This window comes from Tursiops truncatus, chromosome 1, assembly GCF_011762595.2.
Source record: "Tursiops truncatus isolate mTurTru1 chromosome 1, mTurTru1.mat.Y, whole genome shotgun sequence".
In the NCBI taxonomy this organism is placed as follows: Eukaryota; Metazoa; Chordata; class Mammalia; order Artiodactyla; family Delphinidae; genus Tursiops; species Tursiops truncatus.
The window spans coordinates 44,226,879-44,245,694 of record NC_047034.1 but is presented as its reverse complement, the minus strand read 5'-3'; the positions used below and the strand labels follow the sequence as shown (position 1 = coordinate 44,245,694).

The 18,816-nt window shown below is 38.8% G+C and overlaps 1 protein-coding gene across 1 annotated transcript in view; it reads left to right on the top strand.

Moving 5' to 3' along the window:
• The window catches only part of HMCN1 (hemicentin 1), a 522,545-nt gene that overhangs the window by 434,810 nt on the left and 68,919 nt on the right, over positions 1-18,816 (top strand). Inside the window, exons 88-93 of the mRNA XM_033853373.2 lie at positions 489-659; positions 793-963; positions 16,128-16,298; positions 16,472-16,642; positions 17,278-17,448; positions 17,617-17,787. Coding sequence (XP_033709264.1) covers positions 489-659; positions 793-963; positions 16,128-16,298; positions 16,472-16,642; positions 17,278-17,448; positions 17,617-17,787 — 1,026 coding nt within the window. The remainder of the gene's footprint in view (positions 1-488; positions 660-792; positions 964-16,127; positions 16,299-16,471; positions 16,643-17,277; positions 17,449-17,616; positions 17,788-18,816) is intronic.

Below are 18,816 nucleotides of genomic sequence, written 5' to 3'. Positions count from 1 at the left end.
GTTAATAATTCAAAATCCCGAACTGAATTTTGTATTCAAAACTAGGTTAAATTTATTCTCAAAAATCAATGCATATTTTTGCTTTAAAGAATGACTTATTTCCAAACAGTAAATAGCATATAAATTTCTTGGTCACTGACTCTTTCAACAGCCATGTCCAGATGAGTCAGGACTGGAGCTGGGAAGAAACCCTAGTTAGCAGTTTGAAGTTCTTCTCTCTTGCTTAGGTTTTTTTTTTTTTTTTTTTAACATCTTTATTGGGGTATAATTGCTTTACAATGGTGTGTTAGTTTCTGCTTTATAACAAAGTGAATCAGTTATACATATCTTGCTTAGGTTTTAATTTTACAGTAAAAAAGAGCTTCCATAAGCAATCTCTCAGCCTTCATAGATTCAGCGCTAGACCCAGTGCATATCTTAAATGAAATCTGACTTAACAATTTTTTTACTTACAAAAACAGAGACCAAGTACAATGTTTTACTTGCAGTTCATGGTGGCTTTTCCCAGTGGTCAACCTGGAGATCCTGCAGTGTCACCTGTGGGAAAGGCATCCAAAAGAGGAGTCGTGTGTGCAACAACCCCTCTCCAGCCAATGGTGGGAAGCCTTGCCAGGGATCGGATTCAGAAATGCGGAACTGTCAACATAAGCTGTGTCCAGGTAAACCTCCTTATTCACCGGACAGGCACGTATTCAGTAGATACTCATTTCTGTTCCCTAACTATGGCTTGTCTCACTATTAGTTCTTTCAACTGAAATATATCTAATGGTGTAATGTGTCACCTTTGGATAGTGGATGGTAACTGGTCAGAGTGGAGCCCTTGGGAAGAATGCACAAGGAGCTGCGGACATGGCAACCGAACCAGGACCAGAACTTGCAATAATCCATCAGCTCAGCATGGTGGGCAGCCATGTGAAGGGAATGCTGTGGAAATAATCATGTGCAACATTAGACCTTGCCCAGGTGAGAATCCACCAATAAGCAAAACTTGCATCTTTCTGACTCCTACAAAGGAGTTATAATTACCTTTTCTTCTTTATTGTGAAGAGATGTTATGGCCTCAACCCTTGAACATATTCATTTTCTGTGTTCTTAGTCCTGTCTCATGGATGAACTTGTGAAGGTATGACATTAATCAGTGTTACATCAAATACCTGATATAACTGAACATGATAAAAGGCTCTAAACTGTGGTGTATTTTTAATCATGTAGATTTAATCAAATTAATGGAATTTTAGAGATAATGAGGACCTTAGATAACAGCTAATCCAGTCATTCGTTTTCACATGAAATAAATGAAGCCTAGAGAGGTTAAAGACCTGCCCAGAAACACACAGCTGGTGAGGAGTAAAATAATATTAGCTACCATTCACTAAATATGTGTCATGTGCTAGGAACCATGCTCAGTACTTTATCTACATGTTGTTTTTGACTTTGTGAAACAGCACTACAACATAGGTATTCTAGGGTTCTAGGTATCTTCACTGTAAGAACCTTTGCTGCAGGCAGTTTTGCTGCACAACTAAACAGACCGTAAGACAATTTTGTTGTAGAAGATAAAATAATAAAGATAAAATAAAAGAGGAACATTTAAAAGGATATAATTAAGATGAAAAATTAAAAACAAAATTTTTAAAACATTTTGTCATGAAAAATGAAAATAGAGAAAATATTTGAATACATTTAAAATGTGTGTAAATTCATGTTATAGTTGTATTGGGGTATGTCTTAGAAAACGATGATACTTCCTTTCTCAGAGTTGTTCATTAAGGATTCAGGATCTTTTGTTGGACATAAATTCTTTTTGATATACAAAAAATCTGCTGTAAGTCTTTTCAGATATCCCTGAATGTAAAATGAACAGACGAGGGATGCTATTTCTTATCAATATATGTAACATACATAACTGGTCCTACATATCTGGACTACATTTAAATGTTCCATCACAATTTCAGTCCTTATATTTCACCAAATCATCTAAGCCAGATTCTGTCCCAAATACTAAAATTCTGGCTACATAGTGTTCTCCACTATCAAATAGCAAAAAATGTCAGCATTTTCAAGAAACTTACCGGGAAGCATGTAACCGTTTCCTTTTGCGGTGATAAGAGGAGCTTGATTCTTTTGCCTCCAACTTCTAATATTGTGTGATAGATTTTATAAAGACAGCCTGGAGAGCAATCTGTAGTATCTGAATTAGCTAAAGAATCGATAATTAATGCTCTTGAAGACCGTTATGAATTACTAGCCGCCCCTTTTATATTTGCCATAGCTTGGTAAACTTTTGCTTTTGACAGGTGAGAGGGATGACTGTGCTCACCAAAGGATTTGCAAACTGATATATTATCATTTTAGTATAGTATGCGATCTGGCTTTACACTCTCTCATTTCACATTTCCAGTAAGTTTTCTTATCACCGTATTTTCTATCAAGTCATTATACATAGTCGTTATCATCCACTATTTTAAGACCCTCACATCTGCTCATCACTGTAGTGACCATTATGAGGCCTAAGATGTATATAATATAAAAATGGGAGCACTGAGTCAATGGAGAAATGAAACCACTGTCAACTAGTTGAAACCAAACTGTCGAACCTGTTGATCATTGTTTTATCTTTCACAGCAAAATTGCCTTACAGACAATTAGTTGGTGGCAAAACTGTTCGGGGCAAATATTCTTACAGTGAATATACGGGGTGTGGTATATTAGGGCTCTTTCAGGTTAAAGTGACAGAAATCAAACTTAAATACATAGCTTACATAGAAAATTCTACTTTCAGGTATGATTGAATCCAAGGATTTGGCTAATGTTTTTACTAGCATGTTTTCACTAGCATGTTTTCCATCTCTCATCTCTGCTTTCCTTTCTCTGCCTTTATTTCTCCATTAAACTCTTTCCATGTGGTGGGAAATATGACTTCCGGCAGCTGGCTCACAGAGGCCTTATAATCAAAGGCCTCAGAGGAAAAAAGTTCCTCTCTCTCTCTCATAATTGGTATCAGCCTCTGCGAAAGAACGCTCTTTGATTTTGTTTGGGTCCCAGGCTCACCTCTGAACTCAGGTAGTCCAGGAGAAGGATACTGCTCTGAGAGCCAGCTTGGGCTAGTTGCCCACCTTGTATCAAGAGGGGCAAGGTTTCTTGTTTGACAGCCTGAAAGAAATCATATGGAATAGAAGAGTGGCTGTTAATTCATTCTTTTAATCATTCATTCATCCAACAGATACTTATTGAGCACCATTCTAACTGCTGTAATTAGAATATCATTCAGATATTGATAAGCATACAGGACAAACTCAAAGAGTTGAAGTGATAGAGCATAACTGGGAGAGCCACCTTAGCTGAGATGGTCTAAAAAAGGGATATTGACAAACAAAAATGAGTCGTAGTTACCTCTGCATTGGATATTGCATTCTATTGTACAGAAAAGGAAACTAAGATTCAGAAAATATATGATAATTAATTCATTGAGGTTACACACCTACTAAAAGTGAATTAAGGATTTGAACCCAGGTCTGTCTGATTCCCAAGCCAATTTGCTTAGATCCTGGGTATCTTGATTTGCAGTTCAGAACTTCTATTACGTTACAAAAATTAATTGTTATGAAATCTTAAAATAAACCAAAAGCCAAGTTTTTTTAATCTTGAAAAATGAGAAATCTAATTATAATAGAATAATATATCAAAGTAAAAAGAACCAGAAATACTGGATTAGAGCAACCTTTGTACAGTTTGTCAGCTATGATATCTAATGTCTATATAATGAAAAGCTAAATGATATTAGTAAATGTCATAAAACAAAAGTCAGGATTTTTTTTCTCTTCATGTTGAGTAACTATTGGCTTACTGCTGTTTTGCTCACTTTTCTGTTGGTTTACTGTTCCTCTGTCTTTCTTTGGTTATCTCCCAGCCTCTATATTGATTGAATTTAGCTGTTATTTTGGCATATTGTCAGTGGTGTTCTGGATCTTGCCACTGAGAGCATGTATCTCTTCCCACTGAGAGTTTAGTGACATCATATTAGTAGGTAGATATTGACCACAGTGGGAGTGTTTGGTACCACAAAAATTGCAGATGCTATAATTCAGAGTTTCCCTCCCTACTCCCAGAGAGCTGGTTGTTAAACATTTATCAGTATACCACTGCAAAATGGGCAAATAGCCAAAGATAGTCTTTTTCATCCAGGGGGTATGTCAGCACCTTAGGGACTGAAGAGATTTTCTTTTTATACATGGTTGGATTCAACTTGCTAATATTTTGTTGAGAATTTTTACATCTACGTTCATGAGAGATATTGGCCTGTAGTTTCCTTTTCTTATAATGTCTTTGTCTGGTTTTGGTATTAGGGTAACGCTGGTCTCATAGAATGAGTTAGGAAGTAGTCTCTCTGCTTCTGTCCTCTGAAAGAAAGATAGAGAATTGGTATAATTTTTTCCACAAACATTTGGTAAAATTCAGCAGGGAACCCATCTGGTACTGGTGTTTTCTGTTTTGGAAGGTTATTAATTATTGGTTCAATTTCTTTAATAGACCCCCCCCTCTTTTATTTCTGATATTAATAATTTGTATTCTCTCTCTCTCTTTTTTTCTTGGCTAGCCTGGCTAGAGGCTTATTGATTTTATGATCTTTTCAAAGAACCAGCTTTGGGTTTCATTGATTTTTATCTATTGATTTCCTACTTTCATTTTCACTGATTTCTGCGCTAATTGTTACTATTTCTTTTCATCTTACTTTGGATTTAATTTGCTCTTCTTTTTTAGTTTCCTAACGTAGAAATGTAGATAATTTATTTTGATCTTTTCTAATATATGCATTCAATGCTATGAACTTCCCTCTAAGCATTACTTCTGCTGCATCCCACAAATTTTGATAACTTATGTTTTCATTTAATTCAAAATATTTTTAATATCTCTTTAGATTTCTTCTTTGACCTAGGTATTATTTAGTAGTGTGTTGTTTAGTCTCCACATATTTGGGGATTTTGCAGGTATCTTTCTGTTATTGATTTCTAGCTTGATTCCATTGTGATCTGAGAGAGACATTATATGATTTCTATTCTTTTAAATTTGTTAAAGTGTATTTTATGGCTCAGAATGTGTTCTACCTTGGTGAGTGTTCCATGTGAGCCTGAGAAGAATGTTTATTCTGCTGTTGTTGGATGAAATAGTATATAGATGTCAACTACATCCAGTTGATTGATGTTGTTCTTGAGTTCAATCCTTTCCTTACTGATTTTCTGCCTGCTGGATCTGTCCATTTCTGATAGAGGAGTATTGGAGTCTCTGTCTATTATGGTGGATTCATCCATTTCTCTTTGCAGTTCTGTTAGTTTTTGCCTCACATGGTTTAATGAGATTTTCTTTTAGTAAAAATTTGTGCTTAATCAAACTTACAGAAAAGTTGCAAGAATTGTACAAGGAACTTCTGTATACCCCTACCCAGATTCACCTATTCTGTATATTTCCTAAAACAAGAACATTCTCTTTTATAAACAGTTATCAAAATCAAGAAATTTAACATTCATACAATACTAATTAAGTCTTATTACCTAATCCACAGTTCACATTAAAATTTTATTAGTTGTCCCAGTCATATATGCTTCATAACTCTTTTTCCCACTGCAAGATCTAGTCCAGGATCACACTTGTGTTTATGTGTCAAGTCTCTTTAGTCCCTTTCAACTGGAACAATTCCTTAGTCACTTTTTACCTTTTATGGCCTTGCTATTTTTTAAGTATACAGGCTAATCATTTTGTAAAAGAGTTTCCATTTAGATGTGTCTGATATTTCTTCATGATTAGATTCAGGTTTTGCATTTTGGCAGAAACATCACAGAAATGGTTTTGTGTCCTTCTCAGTGCATCATATGAGATAGTGTATGATGTCAGAATTTGTCCCAAGCTGGTGATGTTAACTTTGTTCACTTGTTTAAAGTGGTGTCTTCCACTGTGTCGTTACTATTTTTACCTTTGTAACTAATAAGTATTTTGTAGGGAAACTTAAAGACTTCATAAACATCTTGTTTCTTATCAATCTTTTATCTACTAGTTTTAGCATCTACTTATGATTTATTTTTGTTTTAAATCAGCTATTGCTATGATCTTACAAAACATTTATAACTCCATCATATCTTCTACATCTATTATTGGCTTTCTTTTTTTTTTTTTAATTGCATTTTTTCTTTGTTTTTTTTGCTCTTTGGCCATGCCGTGCACCATGTGGGATCATAGTTCCCAATCAGGGATTGAACCCACACCCTCTGCATTGGAAGCACAGAATCTTAACTACTCGAACGCCAGGGAAGTCCCCTACTGGCTTTCTATTGTAAGAAAGAATTTTCTTTCTCTTTCTCCTTTTTTTTCAGTTATATCAGTAAGAACTCAAATATCATTTCATTCAGTGGTTTATAATGCACTACTGTCTTCATTTATTGTGATGCACAAATTGTCCTAGATTTGGTTACTGGAGATCCCTTGAGGGATCCTAGCTTCAGTGTCCTCTTGATATGTCCCCATCATTTCATGAACGCTTTGACTTTCTGGTACGAATTGATATTTTAGGCCTATCTTGTCCTCCCCCAGTTAGAAGATATTTCTAAACTGACAATCCTCCCTCTAAAAAAGATGGGTATCTTCTGGGGTAGGCCATCCTGCTGCCATTTGAGACAATCATAAAAAATATATTGTTACAGATAAAGAATGAGCTTTTTTTAAGTGTTATTCTGAAAATCGTTGAGAACTTTGAGTGAAGAATAGCAGTACTAGCTCAGAGCTCACACTCATGTAATACTGTGTGTCTTACACTGCTCAAGGACTTTTCATCTATCAACTCATTATTCCTCATGCCCATCCTAATAAGGTAGGTTCTTTGCTTATCCATATATGGCAGATGGTGAAACTAGGCGCACAGAAGCCAAGTAACTTGTCAAGGATCGTACAGCTAGTAAGGGCAGAGTGGTTATTCAGGCCCAGGGCATCTGCTCCAGAATCCCTGCTTATAAGCACCATGCTCTCCTACCTTTCCAGAATCACAACTGCAACATAGTATAACAACCAACTCATCTATTATATTTTACTTTTTTTTTCAATGTACTAATTCCTCCATAGCTGTTTTCTTTTGTATTATATTATTTAGATACCATGATGTTTTATGCCTTCTCTGGTTTATATTGTCTTTCCTCTTTTTTCTTGCTATCGTTCCACTCACATCAAAGAAACATTTCAACTCTACCGCATTTTATGCCATGAAATTTAATTTTGGTTAGGGTTTTCTGTATTGATTTTTAAAAATTAAAGGATCTTAAGCTGGAAACCTCTATTCATATATAATAGAAACTACACAGATAATAAATGAACAAATGTCACCTAATTGTGGTCCTCCAAAAAATGCATGTATCATAAGTCTTTATATTGTAAGAGATAAAGACTTTTGTTAACCAACAGCCTTGGAAATAGAACATATTAAAATGATTGGAATGGCAGAATTTTGAAATCCCATAGTCCATATATAAGAACCATGAGCATCAGTAATCTGAATTAATAAAGAAGTAGTCTTGAGTAATATTTGCCATTTAATTAAAGGCCTTCTTCTTTCCTTTTATGTTTAGTCAAATAACTTTTAGTGCAGATTCTTGTCAGCTGAAATAAATTTGTGTGACTGTCTAAAAAGTATAAGAATATGTAGTCAATTCAACTAGAAAACAGTAATTAAAAAAAAATTCAAGATGTGTTTTAAAATATTTTCTAAACAAAGCAACCAAATGATAATTCCATTCCTTGTTTTTCAACTTATTCTTATAGACTGGGTTAAGAGAATATTTAGACAAGACCTTACAGCCCTATGGTTCATATCTTGGTTAAACTGGGTGACCACAACAACAAACTTTTTGAGCCCTACATCTAGAAAATACCCCTCAACAAAACTATGACCTGATACTGACTTATACATAAGAGAAACCATAATGTTGATTCTCAGCCCCTGCACCTGGTAGGAAACATAATGTTGTTTCAGTCTTGTGGTCAGATGGTGTAATATGTTAGTTACCAAAAGGAAGGCCTTAATATCATTCCTTGGAAACTCCCGGTCAATTTTTACTGTTCTTTAGGAAGCAGGTGAGTGTGTTATTTAGAACTCTTAATTCATGAATATTATGTAATGGGGAAAATTTTTCAAAGAGTTACAACTGTGCAAATCATCATGTTGTTGAAAAGTCCAAGTACATTTTAAATGTGAAGGTGAATCAGGCTTAAAGATGTGGCCTTGCAGTCTGGGGTCCAGCTTATCATTATGGAGACATTTGTATTGTCCATAACGATATCTAGATTTGTTATACAGCTTTGCTTCTTAGCTTCTTGTCCCTTCCACTATCTCCAGAGCTTAGAGTACAAATACTTAGCTAGGGGTAAAAGCTCAGATTTTATTTACATATAGTAGTTTGATTAAATTAAATTAAATTAAATTTTTTTTGGCGGGTGCTCTTTTTTTTATCTCTTTATTGGAGTATAATTGCTTTAAAATGGTGTGTTAGTTTCTGCTTTATAACAAAGTGAATCAGTTATACATATACGTATGTTCCCATATCTCTTCCCTCATGCGTCTCCCTCCCTCCCACCCTCCCTATCCCACCCCTCCAGGCGGTCACAAAGCACCGAGCTGATCTCCCTGTGCTATGCGGCTGCTTCCCACTAGCTATCTACCTGACGTTTGGTAGTGTATATATGTCCATGCCTCTTTATCGCTTTGTCACAGCTTACACTTCCCCCTCCTCATATCCTCAAGTCCATTCTCTAGTAGGTCTGTGTCTTTATTCCTGTCTTACCCCTAGGTTCTTCATGACATTTTTTTTCTTAAATTCCATATATATGTGTTAGTATACGGTATTTGTCTTTCTCTTTCTGACTTATTTCACTCTGTATGACAGACTCTAGGTCTATCCACCTCATTACAAATAGCTCAATTTCATTTCTTTTTATGGCTGAGTAATATTCCATTGTATATATGTGCCACATCTTCTTTATCCATTCATCCGATGGTGGACACTTAGGTTGTTTCCATCTCCAGGCTATTGTAAATAGAGCTGCAATGAACATTTTGGTATATGACTCTTTTTGAATTATGGTTTTCTCCGGGTATATGCCCAGTCGTGGGATTGCTGGGTCATATGGTAGTTCTACCTTTAGTGTTTTAAGGAACTTCCATACTGTTTTCCATAGTGGCTGTATCAATTTACATTCCCACCAACAGTTCAAGAGGGTTCCCTTTTCTCCACACCCTCTCCAGCATTTATTGTTTATAGATTTTTTGATGATGGCCATTCTGACCAGTGTGAGGAGATACCTCACTGTAGTTTTGATTTGCATTTCTCTAATGATTAATGATGTTGAGCATTCTTTCATGTGTTTGTTGGCAGTCTGTATATCTTCTTTGAAGAAATGTCTATTTAGGTCTTCTGCCCATTTTTGGATTGGGTTGTTTGTTTTTTTGTTATTGAGCTGCATGAACTGCTTATAAATTTTGGAGATTAATCCTTTGTCACTTGCTTCATTTGCAAATATTTTCTCCCACTCTGAGGGTTGTCTTTTGGTCTTATTTATGGATTCCTTTCCTGTGCAAAAGATTTGAAGTTTCATTAGGTCCCATTTGTTTATTTTTGTTTTTATTTCCATTTATCTGGGAGGTGGGTCAAAAAGGATCTTGCTCTGATTTATGTCATAGAGTGTCCTGCCTATGTTTTCCTCTAAGAGTTTGATAGTTTCTGGCCTTACATTTAGGCCTTTAATCCATTTTGAGCTTATTTTTGTGTATGATGTTAGGAAGTGATCTAATCTCATACTTTTACATGTACCTGTCCAGTTTTCCCAGTAAGACTTATTGAAGAGGTTGTCCTTTCTTCACTGTACATTCCTGCCTCCTTTATCAAAAATAAGGTAACCATATGTGCGTGGGTTTATCTCTGGGATTTCTATCCTGTTCCATTGATCTATCTTTCTGTTTTTGTGCCAGTACCATACTGTCTTGATTACTGTAGCTTTGCAATATAGTCTGCAGTCAGGGAGCCTGATTCGTCCAGCTCCATTTTTCGTTCTCAATATTGCTTTGGCTTTTTGGGGTCTTTTTTGTTTCCATACAAATTCTGAAATTTTTTGTTCTAGCTCTGTGAAAAATGCCACTGGTAGTTTGATAGGGATTGCATTGAATCTGTAGATTCTTTTGGGTAGTAGAGTCATTTTCACAATGTTGATTCTTCCAATCCAAGAACATGGTATATCTCTCCATCTATTTGTATCATCTTTAATTTCTTTCATCAGTGTCTTATAATTTTCTGCATACAGGTCTTTTGTCTCCTTAGGTAGGTTTATTCCTAGATATTTTATTCTTTTTGTTGCAATAGTAAATGGGAGTGTTTTCTTGATTTTACTTTCAGATTTCTCATCATTAGTGTATAGGAATGCCAGAGATTTCTGTGCATTAATTTTGTATCCTGCTATTTTACCAAATTCATTGATTAGCTCTAGTAGTTTTCCGGTAGCATCTTTAGGATTCTCTATGTAGAGTATCATGTCATCTGCAAACAGTGACGGCTTTATTTCTTCTTTTCCGAGTTGGATTCCTTTTATTTCCTTTTCTTCTCTGATTGATGTGGTAAAACTTCCAAAACTATGTTGAATAAGAGTGGTGAGAGTGGGCAACCTTGTCTTGTTCCTGATCTTAGTGGAAATGTTTTCAGTTTTTCACCACTGAGGACGATGTTGGCTGTGGGTTTGTCATATATGGACTTTATTATGTTGAGGAAAGTTCCCTTTACGGCTACTGGAGGGTTTCTATCATAAATGGGTGTTGAATTTTGTCGAAAGCTTTCTCTGCATCTATTGAGATGATCATATGGTTTTTCTCCTTCAATTTCTTAATATGGTGTATCACGTTGATTGATTTGCATATACTGAAGAATGCTTGCATTCCTGGAATAAACCCCACTGATCATGGTGTATGATCCTTTTAATGTGCTGTTGGATTCTGTTTGCTAGTATTTTGTTGAGGATTTTTGCATCTATGTTCATCAGTGATATTGGCCTGTAGTTTTCTTTCATTGTTACATCCTTGTCTGGTTTTGGTATCAAGGTGATGGTTGCCTCGTAGACTGAGTTTGGGAGTGTTCCTCCCTCTGCTATATTTTGGAAGAGTTTCAGAAGGATAGGTGTTAGCTCTTCTCTAAATGTTGGATAGACTTTCCCTGTGAAGCCATCTGGTCCTGGGCCTTTGTTTGTTGGAAGATTTTTAATCACCGTTTCAATTTCACTGCTTGTGATTGGTCTCTTCTTATTTTCTATTTCTTCCTGATTCAGTCTTGGCAGGTTGTGCATTTCTAAGAATTTGTCCATTTCTTCCAGGTTGTCCATTTTATTGGCATAGAGTTGCTTGTAGTAATCGCTCATGATCTTTTGTATTTCTGCAGTGTCAGTTGTTACTTCTCCTTTTTCATTTCTAATTCTATTGATTTGAGTCTTCTCCCTTTTTTTCTTGATGAGTCTGGCTAATGGTTTATCAATTTTCTTTATCTTCTCAAAGAACCAGCTTTTAGTTTTATTGATCTTTGCTATCGTTTCCTTCATTTCTTTTTCATTTATTTCTGATCTGATTTTTATGATTTCTTTCCTTCTGCTAGCTTTGGGGTTTTTTTGGTTTTTTTTCTCTAATTGCTTTAGGTGCAAGGTTATGTTGTTTATTCAAGATGTTTCCTGTTTCTTAAGGTAGGCTTCTATTGCTATAAACTTCCCTCTTAGAACTGCTTCTGCTGCATCCCATAGGTTTTGCGTCGTCATGTCTCCATTGTCATTTGTTTCTAGGTATTTTTTAATTTCCTCTTTGATTTCTTCAGTGATCACTTCGTTATTAAGTAGTGTATTGTTTAGCCTCCATGTGTTTGTATTTTTTACAGATCTTTTCCTGTAATTGATATATAGTCTCATAGCGTTGTGGTTGGAAAAGATACTTGATACAATTTCAGTTTTCTTAAATTTACCAAGGCTTGATTTGTGACCCAAGATATAATCTGTCCTGGAGAATGTTCCATGAGCACTTGAGAAAAATGTGTATTCTGTTGTTTTTGGATGAAATGTCCTATAAATATCAATTAAGTCCATCTTGTTAAATGTATCATTTAAAGCTTTTGTTTCCTTATTTATTTTCATTTTGGATAATCTGTCCATTGCTGAAAGTGGGGTGTTAAAGTCCCCTACTATGAATTTGTTACTGTCGCTTTCATCTTTTATGGCTGTTAGTATTTGCCTTATGTATTGAGGTGCTCCTATGTTGGGTGCATAAATATTTACAATTGTTAATCTTCTTCTTGGATCGATCCCTTGATCATTATGTAGTGTCCTTCTTTGTCTCTTCTAATAGTCTTTATTGTAAAGTCTATTTTGTCTGATATGAGAATTGCTACTCCAGCTTTCTTTTGGTTTCCATTTGCATGAAATACCTTTTTCCATCCCCTTACTTTCAGTCTGTATGTGACTCTAGGTCTGAAGTAGGTCTCTTGTAGACAACATATATATGGTTCTTGGTTTTGTATCCATTCAGCCCATCTGGGTCTTTTGGTGGGAGCATTTAGTCCATTTACATTGAAGGTTATTATCGATATGTATGTTCCTATTCCCATTTTCTTAATGGTTTTGGGTTTGTTATTGTAGGTCTTTTCCTTGTGTTTCTTGCCTAGAGAAGTTCCTTTAGCCTTTGTTGTAAATCTACTTTGGTGGTGCTGAACTGTCTCAGCTTTTGCTTGTCTGTAAAGGTTTTAATTTCTCCATTAAATCTGAATGAGATCCTTGCTGGGTACAGTAATCTTGGTTGCTGGTGTTTCTCCTTCATCACTTTAAATATGTCCTTCCAGTCCCTTCTGGCTTGCAGAGTTTCTGCTGAAAGATCAGCTGTTAACCTTATGGGGATTCCCTTGTGTGTTATTTGTTGTTTTTCCCTTGCTGCTTTTAATATGCTTTCTTTGTATTTAATTTTTGACAGTTTGATTAATATGTGTCTTGGCGTATTTCTCTTTGGATTTATCCTGTATGGGACTCTCTGTGCTTCCTGGACTTGATTAACTATTTCCTTTCCCATATTAGGGAAGTTTTCAACTATAATCTCTTCAAATATTTTCTCAGTCCCTTTCTTTTTGTCTTCTTCTTCAGGGACCCCTATAATTCGAATGTTGGTGCGTTTAATGTTGTCCCAGAGGTCCCTGAGACTGTCCTCAGTTCTTTTCATTCTATTTTCTTTATTCTGCTCTGCAGTAGTTATTTCCACTATTTTATCCTCCAGGTCACTTATCCATTCTTCTACCTCAGTTATTCTGCTATTGATCCCTTCTAGAGTATTTTTAATTTCATTTACTGTGTTGTTCATCGTTGCTTGTGTCATCTTTAGCCCCTCTAGGTCCCTGTTAAATGCTTCTTGCATTTTGTCTATTCTATTGGCAAGATTTTGGATCATCTTTACTATCATTATTCTGAATTCTTTTTCAAGTAGACTTCCTATTTCCTCTTCATTTGTTAGGTCTGGTGGGTTTTTATCTTGCTCCTTCATCTGCTGTGTGTTTTTCTGTCTTCTCATTTTGCTTATTTCACTGTGTTTGTGGTCTCCTTTTTGCAGGCTGCAGGTTCATAGTTCCCGTTGATTTTGGTGTCTGTCCCCAGTGGCTAAGGTTGGTTCAGTGGGTTGTGTAGGCTTCCTGGTGGAGGGGACTAGTGCCTGTGTTCTGGTGGATGAGGCTGGATCTTGTCTTTCTGGTGGGCAGGTCCACGTCTGATGGTGTGTTTTGGGGTGTCTGTAGACTTATTATGATTTTAGGCAGGCTCTCTGCTAATGGGTGGGGTTGTGTTCCTGTCTTGCTAGTTGTTTGGCATAGGATGTCCAGCACTGTAGCTTGCTGGTCGTTGAGTGGAGCTGGGTGGTGGTGTTGAGATGGAGATCTCTGGGAGATTTTTGCCGTTTGATCTTATGTGGAGCTGGGAGGTCTCTTGTGGACCAGTGTCCTGAAGTTGGCTCTCCCACCTCAGAGGCAGAACACTGACTCCTGGCTGCAGCACCAAGAGCCTTTCATCCACATGGCTCAGAATAAAAGGGAGAAAAAGTAGAAAGAAAGAATTACTAGAAGAAAGGAAGGAAGGAAGGAAGGAAGCAGGAAGGAGGGAAGGAAGGTAAAAAGAAAGAAAGAAGATAAAGTAAAATTAGATAAAGTAAGATAAAATGTTATTAAAATAAAAAATAATTATTAAGAAAACAAATTTAAAAAAACGGATGGATAGAACCCTAGGACAAATGGTGGAAGCAAAGCTATACAGACAAAATCTCACACAGAAGCATACACATACACACTCACAAAAAGAGGAAAAGGGGGAAAAATCATAAATGTTGCTCTCAAAGTCCACCTCCTCTATTTGGGATGACTCGTTGTCTATTCATGTATTCCACAGATGCAGGTACATCAAGTTGATTGTGGAGATTTAATCTGCTCCTTCTGAGGCTGCTGGGAGAGATTTCCCTTTCTCTTCTTTGTTCGCACAACTTCTGGGGTTCAGCTTTGTTTTGGCCCCGCCTCTGCGTGTAGGTCTCTGGAGGGCGTTTGTTCTTCGCTCAGATAGGACGGGGTTAAAGCAGCAGCTGATTCGGGGGCTCTGGCTCACTCAGGCCGGCGGGGAGGTAGGGGCGCGCAGTGCGGGCCGGGCCTGCGGCGGCAGAGGCCACCATGACGTTGCACCAGCCTGAGGCGCGCCGTGCGTTCTCCCGGGGAAGTTGTCCCTGGATCCCAGGACTCTGGCAGTGGTGGCTGCACAGGCTCCCCGGAAGGGGGTGTGGATAGTGACCTGTGCTCGCACACAGGCTTCTTGGTGGCGGCAGCAGCAGCCTTAGCGTCTCATGCCTGTCTCTGGGGTCCGCACTTTTAGCCGCGGCTTGCGCCCGTCTCTGGAGCTCCTTTAAGCAGCGCGCTTAATCCCCTCTCCTCGCGCACCAGGAAACCAAGAGGGAAGAAAAAGTCTCTTGCCTCTTCAGCAGGTCCAGACTTTTCCCCGGACTCCCTCCCGGCTAGCCGTGGTGCACTAACCCCTTCAGGCTGTGCTCACGCCGCCAACCCCAGTCCTCTCCAGGCGCTCCGACCGAAGCCCGAGCTTCAACTCCCAGCCCCGCCCACCCCGGCGGGTGAGCAGACAAGCCTCTCGGGCTGGTGAGTGCCGTTCGGCACCTATCCTCTGTGTAGGAATCTCTCTGCTTTGCCCTCCGCACCTCTGTTGCTGCGCTCACCTCCGCCGCTCCGAAGCTTTCCCCCTCCGCCACCCGTAGTCTCTGCCCACGAAGGGGCTCCTCGTGTGTGTAAACCTTTCCTCCTTCACGGCTCCCTCCCACTGGTGCAGATCCCGTTCCTATCCTTTTGTCTCTGTTTTTTCTTTTGCCCTACCCAGGTACGTGGGGAGTTTCTTGCCTTTTGGGAGGTCTGAGTTCTTCTGCCAGCATTCAGTTGGTGTCTGTAGGAGTTGTTCCACGTGTAGATGTATTTCTGGTGTATCTGTGGGGAGGAAGGTAATCTCCGCGTCTTACTCTTCCACCATCTTCCCCTTGTCTCGCCTTAATTTAAAATAGCCCCTTTGGGCTTCCCTGGTGGTGCAGTGTTTTGAGAGTCCGCCTGCCGATGCAGCGGACACGGGTTCGTGCCCCAGTGCGGGAAGATCCCACATGCCGTGGAGCGGCTGGGCCCGTGAGCCATGGCCACTGAGCCTGCGCGTCCGGAGCCTGTGCTCTGCAACGAGAGAGGCCACAACTGTGAGAGGCCCGCGTACCGCAAAAAAAAAAAAAAAAAAAAAAAAAAAAGAATAAAATAGTCCCTTTGAATAATTTAAAGCATTTATTTTGGCTCTAGGTATCCTTCTGAATTTCCTGATAGACACTAATTCTTATGAAAATCTAACCAGATGGGAAAGGAAGAACATCATTTGTTACTTTTCCTTTGGTTCAATTTCAGTTATTTTAGATTCTGGGCTAATTTAACTCATTACTGAGTTATTTATTTGTATAATTTTGTTTCTTTTAACAAACATGGTTCTGTGACTTGAAACTCTGTCTCTTGGGATGTTTGCAGTTCATGGAGCATGGAGTACTTGGCAGCCTTGGGGTACATGCAGCATAAGTTGTGGGAAGGGTACCCAAACAAGAACAAGACTGTGCAATAACCCACCACCATCGTTTGATGGATCCTACTGTAATGGAGCAGAAACACAGATGCAAGTTTGCCATGAAAGATACTGTCCAGGTAAGATAAATACAATGTTTGTACCCTTAATAAAATAACATCTATCTCTGATCTAGGGAATATTTCAATAAGAATCATTGTCAATAAGAGTATCACTCAACCTATCAATGCCCAGCGTTTAACTTGGTCATTTTTAAGTAGTAACAGAGCATATACATTTTTCTTTAACCCAGTTGATGGCAAGTGGGCCACTTGGACCAGTTGGAGTACCTGCACTGTGTCCTGTGGAGGAGGCGCCAGACAACGAACAAGGGACTGCTCTGATCCTGTTCCCCAGTATGGAGGCAACAAGTGTGAAGGGAGTGATGTGCAGAGTGATTTTTGCAATAGTGACTCTTGTCCAAGTGAGTGTTGGAAATAGTGAGTCAGCATTATACTTTCTTAAGTTTCATTATGGACTCAAGTCCTTAAAGTTATAATATAGTCTGTTACTTCATTTGTCTTCCTCTGGTTTAGGATATCAAAATGTTGCATGGTTGCTGCTTTGTCTAATACCATAGATGCCACTGATTTATATGGGCAGGGGCTATGTCCTGTTTCACGTGCTCTACAGGACCAGCTGCAGAGGGCAGGGACTAGGGCACCCTTCCACGCTAACTGGTAATGATGTTGATTCTTTTATGGAGGCAGACAGGTGGCTCTCTGCCTTAATTTAGTCACCAAGCTAGAATTTTAGACCATAGCAGTATTTGAACTCACTGTATCCTGAATGTTATAGCTGGACTCCTCAGAGATCTTTTCTCATTCCTATCCTCCAGCTCCTAGAAAACTCTAACGCTCAGTAAATGTAGGTTAAATGGAATTGCACAGTCACTGGAATGTATTCTGTTTCTACTCAAACCAACAACCAAACCCCCTGCCTTTGGAATTTGCTTATTTATAGATTTGTGTGTTTCTTTTCAGTTCCTGGAGAGAGTCTTTCCATATTTTTTGGATGAATGTCATTCTTTAGCACTTCTCCAATGGTTCTGTGTTGTAGCTCATGGTAACTGGAGTCCTTGGAGTGGCTGGGGAATGTGCAGCCGGACGTGTAATGGGGGGCAGATGCGGCGATACCGCACATGTGATAACCCTCGTCCCTCCAATGGAGGAAGAGCTTGTGGGGGCCCAGACTCCCAGATCCAGAGATGCAACACTGACATATGTCCTGGTGAGCTTCCCGACTCCTGGCAGTAGAACAAGTAAAGCATTTCTTTAGTGCTCATTGTAGTAGCCCATCATTTCAGATCTTAAAATGGAAGTTGTATAGGCAGAGTTACCCTAGGTGTAGGTTTTAAAACCTATTTGTTAATATTGACCATTCTATTCTTGTTCATAGTGGATGGAAGTTGGGGAAACTGGCATAGTTGGAGCTGGTGTTCTACCTCTTGTGGAGGAGGTGAAAAGACTCGAAAACGACAGTGTAACAATCCAGTACCATCCAAAAGTGGTCGCCCCTGCCTAGGAGATGCTACTCAGGTATCCAGATGCAATATACAAGCATGCCCAGGTAAGCAACTAAGTTAGACTTTGGCAGGACCACATTTACAGACTTTCCACAAATTGAAGAAAGGTGTCACTCTGAGCCCTCAAATTACAAAATAGCACCAACTCTGAGAGGAATTAATGGGAAAAGTGCGCTTTTTTCCCCCTCGTTGGTGCAGCTCTACACCAAAGTTCATGCTGGATTTTAGTCTCTGATTGCCATCTTCCAGGCTCCCTTGTAAAAGGAAATAGTCTACACAGCCGTATAGTAGTCCTGGGCTTGAGGGGTAAAGGGGCATGGAAGAGTGGGAAAGCCAGGCTGAGATTCCAAGCGGAAAAATGACGGTGGGGTAGAAACTGAATATCTAATAGAAATACACAATTGGAGGCTGTTCTTTCACAGATGGAAATATGGAGAACATGAGTGTAGACAGTAAAATAGGGCAAATTCAGCTCAAGAAAAAAGATTAGGGTAAGTTCAACTACCATAATTCAAGTCAGTCGTGAAATATGGCTAGATATTGTAAGTGATGCAAAAATTCAGAAGGAACAAAGTCAGAATTCTAGAACTCATGGACCTTAAAAAGAGTTTCTTGGAGGGCTTCCCTGGTGGCGCAGTGGTTGAGAGTCCGCCTGCCGATGTAGGGGACACGGCTTCGTGTCCCGGTCCGGGAAGACCCACATGCTGCAGAGCAGCTGGGCCCGTGAGCCATGGCCGCTGGGCCTGCGCATCCGGAGCCTGTGCTCCTCAACGGGAGAGGTCACAACACTGAGAGGCCCGCGTACTGCAAAAATAAAAGAGTTTATTGGAGTCCCAAGAAATGGTGGATAATACTAAGGGTACTTATCTCAAAGGATAGGCTTCCTAAGTGCTATAAGAAGACCAAAACGAATATTCTCGCATTGTTGAAATACTGAGATACCATTGGACTTTCCAAAGGTTTAAGGTTGCCTTAGAAATAAAATATCCCTGAAAATCAAGAAGGCCCATTTGGCAGAGTGAGAGAAAGGAATTACATGAAAAGGTTTATAGGATGTAGGCATGCTGAAAAGG